Below are 17,063 nucleotides of genomic sequence, written 5' to 3'. Positions count from 1 at the left end.
GCATTAATAGGAAGATAGATCCAAAAAGCAGTTCATTGCCATTAATACTCTTGAAGATACTCAAGCCATAAGAGCAGTAGCATTCCACCCAAGTGGAACTCTCTATGCAGTTGGTTCAAATACCAAAACTTTGCGTGTCTGTGCGTACCCAGACATTATTGACCCAAGGTAACAGCACAACTAACTTGTAAAAATATTAAGAACTTAAATTGTTAAAGTAATAAGTGAAGCTTATCCAGCTTCTTTCTATTACTGTTCAGCTGCTAACAATTTGAGGGAAAAGAGCATGTCATATCTTTTCAGAACTTTATTAACCAATAGCAAAACTATCTACATAAAAGCACTATTTATGTATATTCTAGTTTCCTTGGATATTAATCTTGATCAGGGATATAACCTGTAAATCATTATTATGATGGTGATTACATACTTTATGTGAAATAATGAGTACATTTATTTTTACTTAGAATTTGTGAGAGGGCTGAATTATAATGATGTTATCTATCACTTAATAATGTTTTTAAAACCATTTTCCTACTTTTATCCACTTGCAACATTCCACCATCTATAGTGCATACAGTTCACCTAAGCAACCTCTAGTAAAGTTTAAAAGGAACAAGCACCACAAAGGTTCAATTTATTGTGTGGCCTGGAGTAAGTGTGGACAACTATTAGCGACTGGATCAAATGATAAATATGTGAAAGTGCTGCCATTTAGTGCAGAGACATGCAATGCTACAGGTATGTGGGAGATATGTGACTATATGGTTCCTTTTTACCTTAGCATATTCTTACATGTTAGCAGTGTTGAATTTAATGCTTGATTTCTTGTTTTTCTAATTATATTGAAAATTAAAAGCCAATATTTTAATGGTATAACACAATGAACAAAATATTCAAGATTCTGCAACAAAATTGAAGTAACAATATCGTGTATTTGATTTCTTTTTGCTTAGAAATCAAAATAGATATCAAAATGAACCATAAGGCCTCTGGTTATTTACAAAAGGTTATGAAATCTTCTGGGGATGTTGCGGTTTTGGAATATAGTCAAATGAAACAGTGGGCAGAAGTCATAGAGCTGTTTTACTACAATCTTAATATCAGCCGATACTTGTCCACAGCTGGGGCAGCATTGTGGTCATCAAGAAATGCTGCCAGTAAATCCATGCTATGTTTGTCTTATTCTGGTAACAGGTCAATTTGATTAGTCTTTATGTAATACAATGTTAGCAGTTTTCTGCCTGAAAGTTCATTCCCATCTTGCAGCCAACTGTTAATACCATGCAGGATGCTGGTGTGATCAGTCATGGCCTTTATCTAGGCAATAGCCAAAAAAACCGGAACAACCTTCCCTCTGATTTTATCAGGCACTTAGATGCACGTTGTTTGATAATGGACTTCGACGCTGTTACATAAGCTCGATTGGTTGAAAGGATGGAAGAAGTCTAGAATGATAGTTAATACATAACAGCCTCTTAAGACCAAAAGGTATACTTTGCTTTCTCAAAGACAAATGAGTGGAAAAAACAAATGTTGTGAAAAATGCATATTGAAATAGATTGCAAAATACACTTAGATGCAGGCCAAATATGTCATAAGTTGATTATACAAAAATGTTTGGTTCTATTATCGAAAGGAGCAGAGCGAAGCTATAGTACTTAACTGCTTGTGAGCCATGACAAAAAATGCCCCACACAAGATGTCACCAGCTAATGGACAGACTTTTGTAAAGCGTTCAGATTAACCATCAGGAAAACTGTATTGGCTTAGGATGTGATCATTTCATTGTTAATATATACTGAATGAACAGATTTGCTGATGATACGAATATTGGACAGAGAGGAAGTGTATCAAAGTTTGCATTGTGATCTGGACCAGCTGGAAAAATAATCTGAAAAGTGGCAGATAAAATTTAATGCAAACAAGTGTGAGGAGTTGCATTTTGAGAGAAAAACCACGGAAAGACTTACACAGTGAATGTTTAGGGGTCAGAGCTATGCAGAAGAAGAAAGGGACATGGAAATACCGATCCATAGTTCCTTGCAAGTAGCATCACAGGTAGATAGGGTTGTAAAAAGAGTTTTTGGTACTTTCATAAATCAGAAGTTATAATGTTATGTTGAAGTTGTATAACATGTTGTTGAGACCAAATTTGGAGTATTTTGTGCAGTTCTGGTAATGATTCCTACAGGGAAGATATCAAAAAGCTTTAAAGAGTGCAGATAAAGTTTGTAAGGATGTTACCAGGACTTGTGGTCCTGTGTTATAGGCAAAGGTTGAATAGGTTATTTCTTGATTCCCTGAAGTACAGAAAAATTAGGGGAGACCTTATAAAAGTATACAAAATTATGTGGGCTATAGATAGGGTGAATACATGCAGGCTTTTTCCCCTCAGGTTGGGTGAGACTAGAACTAGGTTTAGGATGAAAGGTGAAATATTTAAGATGAATCTGAGGAGGAACTTCTTCACTCAGAGAGTGATGTAGGTGTAAAACATGCTGCCAATGGAAGTGGTAGATGTGGGTTCAAATGTACAAACTAATGTACATGGTAATTATGTAGGAAATCTGGGCAATAATTTGATCGTAACTCTCACAAATGGCAGTGCAATATTAACCAGCTGAGCTGTTTTTGCAGTTTTAATTAAGAAATAAATATTTTTGAATTGGAGCCATTAGCAATTTTGCACCAATTGAGAGAGTAATTTACATCTTGATTTATTATCACTTCTAAAAGATACATATGTTATGGCATCCCTCTCTAATGTCCTTAACTGTTGGCATAGATCATGTTTGTGAGAACATGAGAAATAGAACAGGAATAAGTCAGATGGCCCATCAAGCCCTCTCTGCCACTCACTATGATCTCGGCTGATCCATTTGTGGACTCAACTCCATCTAATGTCTTTTTCCCCATAATCCTGTTTCTATCCAAATGTCTAGCTGTTTCGTCCTGAATGACAGCTTCAAGCAATTTCCCCATTGTGCAAAAATATATCAAACCATGCATTAAATATATTTAATGAAGTAGCCTCTACTGCTTCACTGGACAGAAAATTCCACCCTTTGGGAAAACCAGTTCCTCCTCACCTCTGTCATAAACCTACTCTCCCTCCCCCCCCCCCCCCCGGGAAATCTTGAGACCATCTCCAGTTCTGGTCTCAATTATCAGTGGAAACAACTTTCCTGCTTCCATCTCATCTGTTCCTTTCATTATTTTATATGTTTCTATAAGATTCCTCTGAATTCCTGCAAAAATAGTCCCAGGTGACTCGATCTCTCTTCATAGGTAAACCCCTTCATCTCCAAAGCAACTTGGTGAACCTCCTCTGCACCACCTCTAAATTTCTAAAATTAGTAAGTAGTTTCTCAAGTAAGAAAACCTGAACTGCACATGCTGCTCCAGGTATGGCCTCACTAGTACCTGGACAATTGCAGCATAACTTCCCTGCATTTTCTTCACCACAATCACATATTTTTTATAGTTTGTCATTCAGAAGTGCACAGTATACTCCAAGTATGGCCAAACCAGTATTTTGTAAAATTGCAAAGCAACTCCCTGACTCTAGTATTCTATGCCCTGTCCTGTCAATGCAAGCATATCATATACTTGCTTTAACACTCTATCCACCTGTGTTGCCACTTTAAGAGAACTGTGGGCAGACCCCTAGGTGTCTCTGTTTGACAGCATTTCTTTGTGTCCTACTATTTACTGCAGATATTATACTTCCATTTGACTTCTGGTTTTGTTTATTCAGAGAGCATAATTTTTGTTTATAAAAAAAAAAGCTCAGAAAACTTATTTCGATGAGACATTTGGAAAATCAAGTTATAATTGAAGTTGAACACAGGTTCATTTTATTTCAGAAATTTGGGTGTGAAATTCTTAATTGCCTGTATTCTGGTAATTGCAGAACTGTCATGTGCAATGAAGTGCCATCCATTTATATGATAAAATAAAAAATCTTAGGAACATGACAAGGATATTGTCACAGGTTGCAGAATAGAGGTAGTAAATTTCTATCAGAAATTGCTGGAAATGCTCAGCAGGCTAGGCAGTGTTTATGAAAGGCAAGTCAATGTTTCAGATCGAAGGCTCTTTATTATTTAAAAAACTCACAATGTTACGATTTAACTGCAAAAGTTGTGTGTTTTTTTTCCATAGGTCCTGATTTGGAGTTCAGCATGCATGATGGTACAATCCGCGATCTTGCTTTTATGGAGGGTCCAGAAAGTGGAGGTGCAATCTTAATCAGTGCTGGTGCTGGAGATTGTAATATTTATACTACAGACTGTCAGAGAGGCCAGGGATTGCACGCACTCAGTGGTCACACTGGTATGGAATAGACTAAAAAGTTTTTAAGTTGATAACAGTTTTGTAACTGGCAAGAAACTGTAAGAAAAAAAATGGCATTTCTCTGTAATGGCAATTGATAGATATAGACCTATTGTTTTATTTAATACAACTGCAATATAGTAGGTTGAATAGCTAATCTGTAGTATTCCAGGGGTGGCACAGTGCAGCAGAGCTGCTACCTGATGGGTATCATAACCACATTCAATCCTGACGTTTTGATGCCGTCGGTGTGGAATTCTCAATGTGATCTCATAGATCTCCTATGAGTGCTACAATTTCCACCTGCATCCCAAAGGTGTTCTGGTTATTACGTTAAAGACCATAATACATGGGAGCAGAAATTGGGTTATTTGACCCATTGAGTCTGCTCTGCCATGGCTGATCTATTTCCCTCTCAACGCCCTTGTCAAATTCTTTCAAACCATGACTTTTCGAGAATCTTATCAACCTCTGTCATAAATAGGCTGAATGACCTGGCCTCCACAGCCAGCTGTGGCAACAACTGGCTAGAGGATTTCTTTAGCTAGAGGATTCACCATCCTCGTTCACGCTTTCTAAGCTTTTTAACATTAGATAGGTTTCAATGAGATTCCCTCCCCCCCCCCCCCCACCGTTCTTCTAAATTCCAGCTAGTACAGGTCCAGAGCCATTAAATGCTCCTCATTATGATAAGCCTGTCAATTCCAGAACCTCCTTTGAACCCTCTCTAATTGCAGCACATCCTTTCTTAGATAAGGGGCCCAAAACTGCTCAGAATACTCCCAAGTGTGGCCTCATCAGTGCCTTAAAAACTCTCAGTATTACATCTTTGTTTTTATATTCTAATCCTCTTGAAATGAATGTTAACGTATTTGCCTTCTTCACCACCAGTTCAACCTGCAAGCTAACCTCTTGGAAATCCTGTATAAGGACTCCAGAGTCACTTTGCACATCAGATTCTTTTAATTTTATCTCCATTTAGAAAATAGTCTACACTTTTATTCCTTCTAACAAAGTGCATGACCATACACTTCCTGACACTGTATTCCATCTGCCATTTCTTTGTCCATGTTCTCTCACAGTCTCTCCTCAACACTACATGCCCCTCACCTATCTACAAACTTGGCCACAAAGCCATCAATTCCATCATCCAAATCATTGATATACAATGTAAAAAGAAGCAGTCCCAATACCGACCATTGCGGAACACCACGAGTCATCAGCAGCCAATCAGTAAAAGTTCCCTTTATATCCACTCTTTGCCTCCTGCCAATCAGCCAATGCTCTATCCATGCTAGTATTTTTTTTGTAATACCATGGGCTCTTATCTTGTTAAGCAGCCTCATGTGTGGCACTTTTTCAAAGACCTTTTGAAAATCCAAGTACACAACATCCACCAATTCTCCTTTGACTAACCTGCTGGTTATTTGCTCAAAGAATTCCAACAGATTTGTCAGGCAAGATTTTCCACTAAGGAAACCATGCTGACTTTGGTACCGGCTGGTGGTGTAGTGGCACCAGTACCAGACTTTGAGGTGAATGGTCTCGAGTTCAAATCTGGTCAGCTCCTTGCACTCCTTCCATGCTAGGTTGAGTATTGAGCTAGCAACTCGGCTTAGTAAAAACAGTCAAGTATTATGGAAACAGCAAAAATTCCACCCAATGCACCACAAGGTATGAAAAGGAACAACAACAACAAGGATTGAGGTCATGTGAGAGGTCTGTTGGCAAAATGAATGGCTTATGTTCTGAATGCACTGCCTATCAAGGTGAACAGGAGTAGTTCATTTAGCCCCTTGGGCCTGCTCTGTACCTCAGTGGAGTGATGGCTAGAACAGAGAACAGTACAGACCCTTCATCCCTTAATCTTGGACCAGCCTTTTAACCTACCCCATGAACAATTTAATGATTTCCTCCCACAGAGCCCTCCATTTTTCTTTCAAGCAGGCTAATCTAACATTTCCAAAGCCTTTCTCCTCATAACTTTTGATTCACTTATTCACCAAAAGTCTAGTTATTTCAGCCTTGAATATACTCAAGAACTCTGTCCTTACAGTTCTCTCTGCCAAGAAATTACTAAGACCTGCAACCCTTTGAGAGTAGAATTTTTTTCTCATCTCAGTCATTAATAAGTTCTGAGGCCATGCATTCAGGTTCTAATCTTGACTGTCAGATGTGAGAAATATTCTCAATATTTACTCTCTCTAGCATACTACAATTGTTTGTTTCAATAAGATCATCATATTCTTCTCTAATGACTCCCAAATTGTATGGCCTTTCCTCTGTATATGGGCTATTACTCATAAACTTGTTCAGACCCATCTTCAGTGAAACAATATTTTATGTAGGAAGATCAGAATTATTTACAATACTCTAGGTTCTTTAAAGTTGTCATAGCTGGGGGAAATAATGGAGATGAGCTCCTACTACCTACTAAGTGCTCCCAATGGGCATGTGTCTGAACAGCCAAGTCCAACTCCTGCCCTTCATATGTGACTTAGCTACTAAGCTCAGCAGAACAGTTTCTTCCGACAGGAGAAAGGGCAAAGGTGGGTTACTAGCAACTTGAAACCTGTTGCTTCAGCAAGATGGGGCTCATTAGCCATGGTTGGTAGCTCACCCTGGAGAAGGAAAAATCTGATCTCAAACCTCTGCTGCCTTGTGGTTATACCCACTAATGGGGAAGGCTTTGGGAGTAAACCCCAAGGTAAAATCTGGAGCTCGAATCCCTGAAACATCTATGTAGAGTTCAGCGTTGACTAGCAACTCCCGTGACTCTGCTGGTGCCAAACTATGTTGGTCTTTATCGTTCCTTTGGATTCATCAGCTGCATGGAATGGGAGTGAGCGCCTATTGTACGAGCAGCAGTTTTCTCTCCATATTGTATAGACAACTATGACACAATATCCGTGGCTGACCCTGAGCAACAGAGGGCTTCACTCTAGATGTAGTTTCACCTATGTCTTGTATAAATGCATGACACTTGTCTGTTTTTATACTCCAATCTCTTTGGAAAAAAATCTAACATTCCATTAGCCTTCCTTACCACCTGATGCACATGTTGGCATATTGATATAGATTTTCTTTGTTAGATAATACTTTCATGACTTATGAATTCTTATTTTATGACTTAACCTTTTGTGTAGCTTGTCAAATAGTTTATGGAAGTCCAAGTATAGTCTATTTACCGTCAACAAACCTTTTTCAAAAAATATTAATGAAATTTGTCTGTCACTATATTTCCTTCATAAAATTGTGCTGACTCTGCTTGATTGGATTATGATTTTCCAGGCGTTCTGCTACTACTTGTGTATTCCAATCTATTTTTCCAACAATATATGTTAAGACTAATCAACTGTAGTTCCTCCATTTTGGCTCCCTACCATGTAAAATAAGGATATTCATATTGGCTCTTTATAAATCCTCTGGTATTTCTCCAGAATCTGAATACCTTTGTAAGGCTACAACTAATGCATCCTGGTACCCAGTTCTTTTCAGCTCCTAGACTCCAAACAATCTGGACTAAGCTGCTTATTAATCTTTAGACCCATTAGTCTCAAGTGTAGTAAGTTTATTTGTTTCTTTTTAATTTAGAGATGCAGCATGGTAACAGGCCCCTCTGGCCAAACAACCCAGTTACACCCATGTGACCAATTAACTTACTAACCCATAAGTCTTTGAAGTGTGAGAGGAAGTTGGAACTCCCAGAGAAACTCAAGTGGTCACAGCAAGGAAGTGCAAATTTATTACACACAGAGCTGAATAGAAGCCTGCAAAGGGAACTTGGATATGTACTGTATTTCAAAAAATGAGTAAATGATGTATGAGATTACTGCTTGAAAGAGCTGTTGCAGACACATAAGGCCAAATGGTAGCATGCTGTATTATTTTATGATTTATGTGAAATAGTTCCGTAAGCACTTGTGAGCAATATAGAAAATGTTGGATCTCAACATTTGTATTGTAATTTCAGGTCATATTCTTGCACTGTATACATGGGGAGGATGGATGATTGCATCTGGCTCACAAGACAAGACTGTAAGATTCTGGGACCTGAGAGTGCCCAGTTGTGTCCGTGTTGTTGGAACAGCATTTCATGGATCAGGTAAATATATTATCTCTGCTATTTGAATCAATTTGTTTCAAGAATTGTAACAGCTAAACAAACTTAAATTATGGCAGTGTAAGCTGTTGCTCAACTTGTAGCAAAGTAGAAAAGTTCATGTCGTACTTAAGCAAATTCAGCAAAAGGAATGTCGGCTTGCTTTATTATGAAGCAGTGAGTTACGCTATACGTATCCCTTTGTTTCTAAAACAGGTTTTGAATCTTATTCATGAACACAGCTATTTCCTGTCAGGTTGTCTGCCATCACTGCCATCTTTCCATTTATATTTGAGTACAGTTACAAGAAAAAGTTTGTGAACCCTTTGCAATTACCTGGTTTTTTGCATTCATTACTCATAAAATGTGGTCTGATCTTTGTCTAAGTTACAATAATAGACAAACACAAACTGCCTAAACTAATAACACACAAACAATTGTATTTCTCATCAATACTGAGTACACCATTTAAACTATCACAGTCCAGGTTCAAAAATGTGCGTGATCCTCTGGAGTAATGCAGTCTACCAAAGCTATTTGGAGTCAGGTGTTTCATTCAATGAGATGAGACTAGAGGTGTGGGTTGTAGAGGTGCCCTCCCTTATAAAAGACACACACAATCAAATTACTGACTGCTCTTCTCAAGAAAGATCTGTTTTTATGTGCATCATGCCTTGATCAAAACAAATTTCAGAGAACCTTAAAAGAAGAATTGTAGAGATGCATGAAGCTGGAAAAGACTACAAAAGCTTTTCCAAAGACCTGAATGTTCATCAGTATGAGAAATATTCCACAAATGGAGGAAATTCAGTACTGTTGCTACTCTCCCTAGGAGTGGGCATCCTGCAAAGGTCACACTACGAGCATAACATGCAAAGTTGAAGGAGGTAAAAAAGATCCCAAGGGTAACAGCAAAAGATCTGCAGAAGTCTCTCATACTTGTAAAAGTCTCTTCCACTATAAGAAAAACAGTGAACAAGTATGGTGTTCGTGGAAGAACACCATGGAGGAAACTACTGCCCTCCAAAAAAAACATTGCTGCACATCTCAAGTTTGCAGAAGGCCACCTGGATGTTCCACAATTGTTCTAGGACAATGTTCTGTCGACAGATGTCACAAAAGTTGAACTTTTTGGCAGAAATGCACACTCCTATGTTTGGAGGGAAAATGGCATCGCACACTAACACCAAAACCTCATCTCAACTGTTAACCATGGTGGAAGGAGCATCATGGTTTGGGGCTGCTTTGCTGCCTCAGTTTGTGGACAGTTGGTAGTCATTGAGAGAACAATGAATTCAAAACTGTATCAAGACATTTTACAGGAGAATGTCACGGTAACAGTCCATCACCTGAAACTTAATAGAAGTTGGATGATGCAACAGGACAATCTGTAACACAAGAGTAAATCAACAACAAAATGGCTTAAAAAGAAGAAAATTTGGAATGGCCAAGTCAGAACCCAGACCTTAACCCAGTTGAAATGCTGTGGCATGACTTGAAGAGGGCTGTTCATGCAGGACATCTCAGAAATATTGATGAACTGAAACAGATTTGTATGGAGAAATGGTCTAAAATTCTTCCTCGCTGTTGTACATGTCTGATCAGCAGCTACAGGAAATGTTTGATGGAGGTTATTGTTGCTAAAGGGAGGTTCTACCAGTTATTAAGTACAGGGGTTCACATACTTTTTTCCAGCCTGGACGGTGAATGATTGAACGATGTGTTCAATAAAGACATGAAAAGTATAATTGTGTGTTATTAATTTAGACAGATTGTGTTTGTCTATTATTGTGATTTAGATGAAGATCAGACCATATTTTATGAGTAATTCATGCAGAAAACCAGGCAATTGCATAGGGTACACAAACATTTTCTTGCAACTATACCTCATTGAGTGGAAATGCATTGGAATATTCTGAAAGTGCTATATAAAATCTGATAATTTTAGTGATAAGGTCAAAAGGTGTAGATTTTGCTGTTTGGTGTTAATTTCTGGATACAGACTGGAGAGTTAATGAATAATCATACAAATTGCAATAAATTTTGTAAGGGACAGTGATCATGCCACTGATGATGGAATGATAAGTAACAAAATCATTAACTACAATTCCTTACACAATGAATTCTTAATATTAAGTGTGTTCCAACAATTAAGACAATCCTTCGCTAATGACGAATAACATGGACCTTAAGTCACAATGGTTGAATTTGGTTTATTTTGGCTTATTCTGTCCTAAATAAACAATGACAAGGTACGTGCTCTTTTTTTTTACCATTTTGATCATCTGTTAATTTAAATCGAAGTTCTGATTCATATGAATATTTCAAGAATATTTTTGGACATTTATTTATCATGAAGATTATTTACCTACAAGCATTTTTTGGGAATTAAATAAAATAGCCCCTGAAACTGCTTTTGTATGAAGTTCTGATGTAGAAAACTTTTATTCCACTATTCACCTTACCATTTTGCTAACAAATCCAATAATATTTAAGTTCATAGTATTGAATTCACTTGAAAATAATTTTTCAATTTCTATCCTAAATTTCCATTAGTCACATGATTAATAGCTAATGTATTGGTCAACAAATTCTGTGGTTTCCAGAATGGATGTTCTCAAAAATGTTGGAAATGGCAGGTTGGTTAATATGAAGTTTGTTTTACCCGGAATGCATATGTATAGTAAAACAAATTCTATCTTCCAAATAATGGAAAAAATCTTAAGTCTTTTAGCTATAGAATTTCTATTGTATTAAAAGGGAAAACTGAGAAATGTAGCAGAAATAACTTAGAATTTTTATTTTGAAGTTGCTGTCCTTGGAATAAGGATTCTAATGTTGTTTACTAGGATTTTAGTAATAGTCATTCAAGTAAAATCAGAACAGCTTCAATAAACCCATGTTAATGATTAGAAAATAGCCTGTAGAAATTATTAAATCAATTATTTTGTGACCCATATGCTCACTTTCATTTAGCAATTAAACAGTTCATGACTATTTGTGATATGCTTCACATTGAATATGCTTGATAACATTATCACCAAGTCCACTGCTAGTTTTATAAAAATGTTAGAACCGTCACTGTTATATCAATGTGTAACTTCCATTATCCAGGCAGTGCTGTTGCTTCTGTGGCTGTAGATCCAAGTGGACGACTTCTAGCTACAGGGCAGGAAGATTCCAGCTGCATGCTGTATGATATTCGAGGAGGGAGAGTGGTACAAATTTACCAACCACATAGTAGTGATGTACGTTCCGTGAGGTTTTCTCCTGGAGCTTACTATCTACTTACAGGATCTTATGACACCACTGTAAAAGTTACAGATTTGCGAGGTAAAACTTGTTAACTATATTCTGAATATTTTGACTCTGACATTCCATTTATTTTTATTTTTAGTAAAGTTCCATGGTTAGGAGTAAAAAGACATCCATTTAACCCTTGCTCCAACTGTGATGTTTAAGTTTTTAAGATTGTGAACTATTAAAGCCATGTTAAATCTGCATGCTTTCTTAGTATGCACAGCTGTTCAATTTGAGTGTACTATACATTACTAGATAACAAGCTTCACTATCTTTGGACTGACTGACATAGCTAAAACAGACTTCAAATTGATCTAGTATCTTCCTAAGTAACAGTTGTCCACTAAACTGTTTAGCAGCGTAATAATTTATCACATATGCAGTCAAATTCATTTATTTAACATTTATCCAAATAGTTTATACATTATTATTTCATTACAGTGAAACTGAAGAATTAACGTATGTATCTTGCAGCTTTATTGCACTTTAAGGGAATTATTTAAGTAATAGGTTAGATGCTGGCATTTTGCAAATGGATGTTTTTTAAGCCATAATTTCATACAGTTAAATATTTTCTAAATAAACTTGTGTAACCTTAAACTATTGATCCACAGGAGATCTAATAAAGCCACTTCCTACAACAGTAGTATCTGAGCATAAGGACAAAGTTATCCAGTGTAGATGGCACACTGAAGATCTGTCCTTCTTATCTTCATCTGCTGACAGAACGGTGACCCTCTGGACTTACAATAACAGTTGACTAGTTGATATCAATGCAGACAAAGCACAATTGTAACTGTAATTTGAGAAATAAAATGTTGGCAATCAAATTGATCATTATGTAACTGACCAGTCAAACATATAAAAGAACACAGATCAATATGCGCTGCTGTTGAAATTAAATGGAACTGTTGTCTGTGTTTGTATTATGCTGTGCTTAAGTCTTCCACATGTGATCATACTGTCACTGAAGTCTGTTACCAAATGCACACAATGACTGAATCAAGTGAGACAGATATTCATTTAGTATTTATAATACATCTTGTTCATTGTGCCAGTGACTAATATAAAATGCTGCCTGAGTATTATAGATTGAATTATCGGTTGTACAGTTTAATTTTACATGAACTGACAGCTAATCATTTAAACACTAATTTGTTGCTCTGATGTAAGAGAAATTAAAATTCATCGTATCTGATCACAACAAAGTGAACTTTTTATGCAGAACATTTTGGACATGATTACCATTTTATTGGCAGTAGCATGGCATTTTGCATTATATGTGCGTTTACTTGTGTGGGTGTGCTTGCACACAGGAAAATAGTATTGTACATGCCCATGAAAACTAATGCTTGCGTTGCGGTTAGTATTAAATAAGTAAATTTTATTTTTCTGTTCATATATGTAATTCCTTATTATATTTTCTATTGTACAGTTTAATATAAATATTCAGCATTGGTTTTATTAATATTTAACTTATGTATTTGCATTTTGGTTACAAGGAGCTAGATGTACCTGCAATAGTGTGCTCTTTTAAGTTACTAGACTTTTATTCAGAAGCCTGGACTTACTGATCTAGAGATATGAGTTTGGTTCCCACTAGGAATTTTAATTTACTTGATTTAAATCTGGAATAAGATACTAGTGTCATTGAAGAGGCATGAAATGATTGGATTGTTGTACAAACTAATGTTGTCACTAATATCCTTCAGGGAAGGAAATCTACCACTTTTACCTGGTCTGGCTAAATACATGACTCCAGATCCAACAATGTAGTTGACTCTTAAATGCCTTCTATGTTCACGGGCAATTGGAGATGAACCACGTCTGTGAGTGAATGTGAATAAAAACCTCACTTTTTGTCCTAATTGAAATTATACTGAGAATTATGAAGTGTGATCGTGCAGTGTTCTCAATAAAATCATTTATTTGATGAAAAGTTTTAGCTTCCAGTTTTGCTATGCAACAGTTTAGCTTCATCTGACTTATGTTTTATTGTGCAATATCCCTGTAACTACGTGGCAGCCTCCTAGCTAACTTATTGATCTACAACTTTCTCTACATTTCTCTACAAATGACTCACTTGTCAAGAGCATCCCAGCAATACCACCCACACTTCTTGGCAAGCCTTAGTAGAAGAGCAATCAACATTTGCTTCTTGAATCTCCTTCCTCTGGGTAAATTTTGTGTCCTCTGACTGTAATATTTGTTTTTCTTTGATGGAGTCCCATTCCATCATGTATAAAAGTTAGTTTTGAGAAAGTTAGTTTTTTGTCTAGGATATGAAATCTTATGTAGCCATATGTTATGGGAAATAGTTTGTTTTTCAAGCTGTAAGAGGCATGCCATTGTTACCATAAGCAAACTATTTTATACAAAAGAACATGTTTCTTCACATTCTTCACATTCTTGTAATTGAAACTTGTCGCTTATCTAGGCCAAAATGAGATAAATTCATCTCTCTTCATTGCAACTTTCTGTGCACCTTTGCCTTCATTCTTTTCCCATTCTTGGAAATGGTGAACTCGATCTTGTTGAGCCCAACTAGCTACTAGAGCTTGAACTTTTTCCAGGTCAGAGGGCTAGATAAATGATTTGGTAGGCATCCCATTATACAGAGCACCTCAGCTCCAAGTGATAAAAAAAACCTCTGATACTATGTTTGGAGGCCTCACATTCAGAATATTTTGATACCTACTAGAGCATGATTTTATCTGCAGCAACATTACTAGATGAATATATAGATAGAAGCCATATATGCAGTTTATCTGATCACCTTGAGTAACCTTTTTAAAGGTCAAGCAACATCTGTGAAGTGAGAAATGGTCAAAATATTGACTTGATAAGTTGCAGACATTATTTTCGGGATGTTCTACAGAGTCAAGGTAAATTGTCTTGCACTATCCAGTTCCAGTACAGTGAGGACAATCAGTCATGCAAAATGAGTGACTCTGACTTAAGGCACTATACATTAGTTGGACAATGATCTATAGCACCAGCATGCAAATAGTAAATTGGCATAAGCTTTGATTGCATGTTTTCATTATGTTTACTATTGTGATAAAAGGGCCACATCAGCATTAGTCTATGATCCAAGTACACTTATTGTGTGCCTGGTACAAGTGGAGGAGGAGTTGTATAAATAAAAAATTGGTGATGTTCCAACATACTGATTGGACAAATCTGTTAGTAGTGGTTCCTAGAGCAGACAGAATGAGATGCATTTACAAAGTTAAAGGTCATTACAAGTGGAGATATTGATGACGTACAGGATCTGCTATATCTTGCAATATCATTTTCCAAAACTGGATTTGGAATATTTCAGTAAGCCGCGCCTGTTTTATGCAGGAGTAAAACGTCTCGGGATCCCCAGACATCTAGGCGAACAAGATACTGTTCTCGGTTATGTACATATGCACAAAGCAAGAGCAACAAAGCAGTATGATTGAACAACTTACTGAATCATGTTAGTAATGATACACGCTGGGCAACTTAGTGTGGGAAATAAGAACCGCCCCCACTGAGATGAAAATATATGCGCACTCTAAAGCCTACGCCAAAAGGGAGAGCCTTCTGTACATAGGAGGCCCTATTAATTCACTGCACTATCAAATGGCTGCATGAGTCCCTGCCACATTCACGCCCAATTGAACTGATACAGTACATTTCACACCCCCCCCCCCCCCCCCCATAGCTGGGAACCATAGTGGATGGGAATAAGTGAGGTAAACTGCAAAAAATGCTGAAATGTCTATACTGCCTGGGTCTGGTCAACTGGCCACACTACTGGATCACCACGGGGGTGGGGTTCAGCTTCTATTTCTGTGCCTGGTTTGCTGATGTCAAGGGCAGTGGGCTGTGAATCTTCTCTTGATGGTGTCCATTGGTTCATCTGCTGGGGTGCTGGCTTCATTAGCAGAGGACACTATTGTAGCTTACCTGGGTCGCTGTCAGTTTGCAGCCATATATGATCCAGATCCCCTAACATTTCATTTATTTGTCAGCTCAAGTTCTGATACTTGACTGTGACAATGCTGGATGACAGCCAGTAGCTCATTTTCTTGATGCTGCTACCATCAGGAAGGAAGTACAGGAGTCTCAAGACCCACACCACCCAGTTCAGGAATAGTTATTACCCTTCAACCGACAGGCTCTTAAACCAGAGGGTATAACTTCACTCAACTTCTCTCACCTCAACACTGAACTATTCCCACAACTTTTGGACTCATTTTCAAAGATACTAAATCTCATGTTCTCTATATTTATGTATTGTTTGCTTATTTATTTATTTTTGTATTTGCACAATTTGTTGTCTTTTGCACATTAGTTGTACATCCATCTTATGTCCGGTCTATCACTGATTCTATTGCAACACATACAAAATACCGGAGGAACTCAGCAGGTCTGGCAGCATCTGTTGAAATGAATAAATAGTCGACATTTTGGGCTGAGATCTTTCTTCAGGACTGGAAAGGAAAAGGTTGTATTCCCTGGAGTTCAGGAGAATGGGGGGGGGTCTCATAAAAACCTTCTAAATGTTAAACAGCCTGAACAGATTAGATATGGCAAAGTTATTTCCTGTGGTAGGGGAGTCTAGGACAAGAGGGCAGGACTTCAGGATTGCAGGACGTCCATTTAGAACAGATGTGGAGAAATTACTTTAGTCAGAGGGTGGTAAATCTGTGGAATTTGTCACCACGAGCAGCTGTGGAGGCCAAGTCATTGGGTGTATTTAAGGCAGAGATAGATTGGTTCTTGATTAGCTAGGGCATCAAAGGGTATGGGGAGAAGGCGGGGGGGGGGGTGTGGAGATGACTGGAAGAATTGGATCAGCCCATGATTGAATGGCAGAGCAGACTTGATGGGCTGAATAGCCTACTTCTGCTCCCATATATTATGGTCTTATGGAAAAATACTACACTAAAAAGATGGAGAGATCAGAAATATCCTCTTTCTTCAAAGAATGGGATTTCCCTTCCTCCACCATAGAAGCTGCTCTCTCCTGCGTCTCTTCAATTTCCCAGACATCTACCCTCACCCCATCTTCCCACTGCCTTAACAGGAATAGACTTAGTCTTGTTCTCATCTACCACACCATGAGCCTCCACATCCAATGCATCATTCTCTGCAAAATCTGCCATCTTCAATGGGACCCTACCACCAAACACATCTTTACCTGCCCACTCACCCACTCTCTACTTTCCACAGAGATCACTCCCTCTGTGATTCCCTTGTTCACTCGTCCCTTCCCACTAATCTCCCACCTGGCACTTATCTCTGCAACCAGAAGAAATGCTACACCTGCCCATTCATCTCCTCCCTC

At 37.8% G+C, this 17,063-nt stretch overlaps 1 protein-coding gene across 4 annotated transcripts in view; it reads left to right on the top strand.

The window, feature by feature from the left end:
* LOC132402097 (WD repeat-containing protein 47-like) overlaps positions 1-12,895 on the top strand; it is a 59,520-nt gene extending 46,625 nt beyond the window's left edge. For all 4 annotated transcript variants that reach the window (XM_059984675.1, XM_059984674.1, XM_059984673.1 and 1 more), the window contains exons 10-15: positions 11-168; positions 572-741; positions 4,168-4,338; positions 8,312-8,443; positions 11,555-11,773; positions 12,355-12,895. In XM_059984675.1, coding sequence (XP_059840658.1) covers positions 11-168; positions 572-741; positions 4,168-4,338; positions 8,312-8,443; positions 11,555-11,773; positions 12,355-12,500 — 996 coding nt within the window. In that variant the 3' untranslated portion in view covers positions 12,501-12,895. The remainder of the gene's footprint in view (positions 1-10; positions 169-571; positions 742-4,167; positions 4,339-8,311; positions 8,444-11,554; positions 11,774-12,354) is intronic.
* The last annotated feature ends 4,168 nt before the right edge of the window (positions 12,896-17,063 follow it).

Source organism: Hypanus sabinus, chromosome 11 (genome assembly GCF_030144855.1).
Source record: "Hypanus sabinus isolate sHypSab1 chromosome 11, sHypSab1.hap1, whole genome shotgun sequence".
Classification (NCBI taxonomy): domain Eukaryota; kingdom Metazoa; phylum Chordata; class Chondrichthyes; order Myliobatiformes; family Dasyatidae; genus Hypanus; species Hypanus sabinus.
Note: the sequence above shows the minus strand (reverse complement) of the source record. Positions and strands in the feature narration are given on the sequence as shown.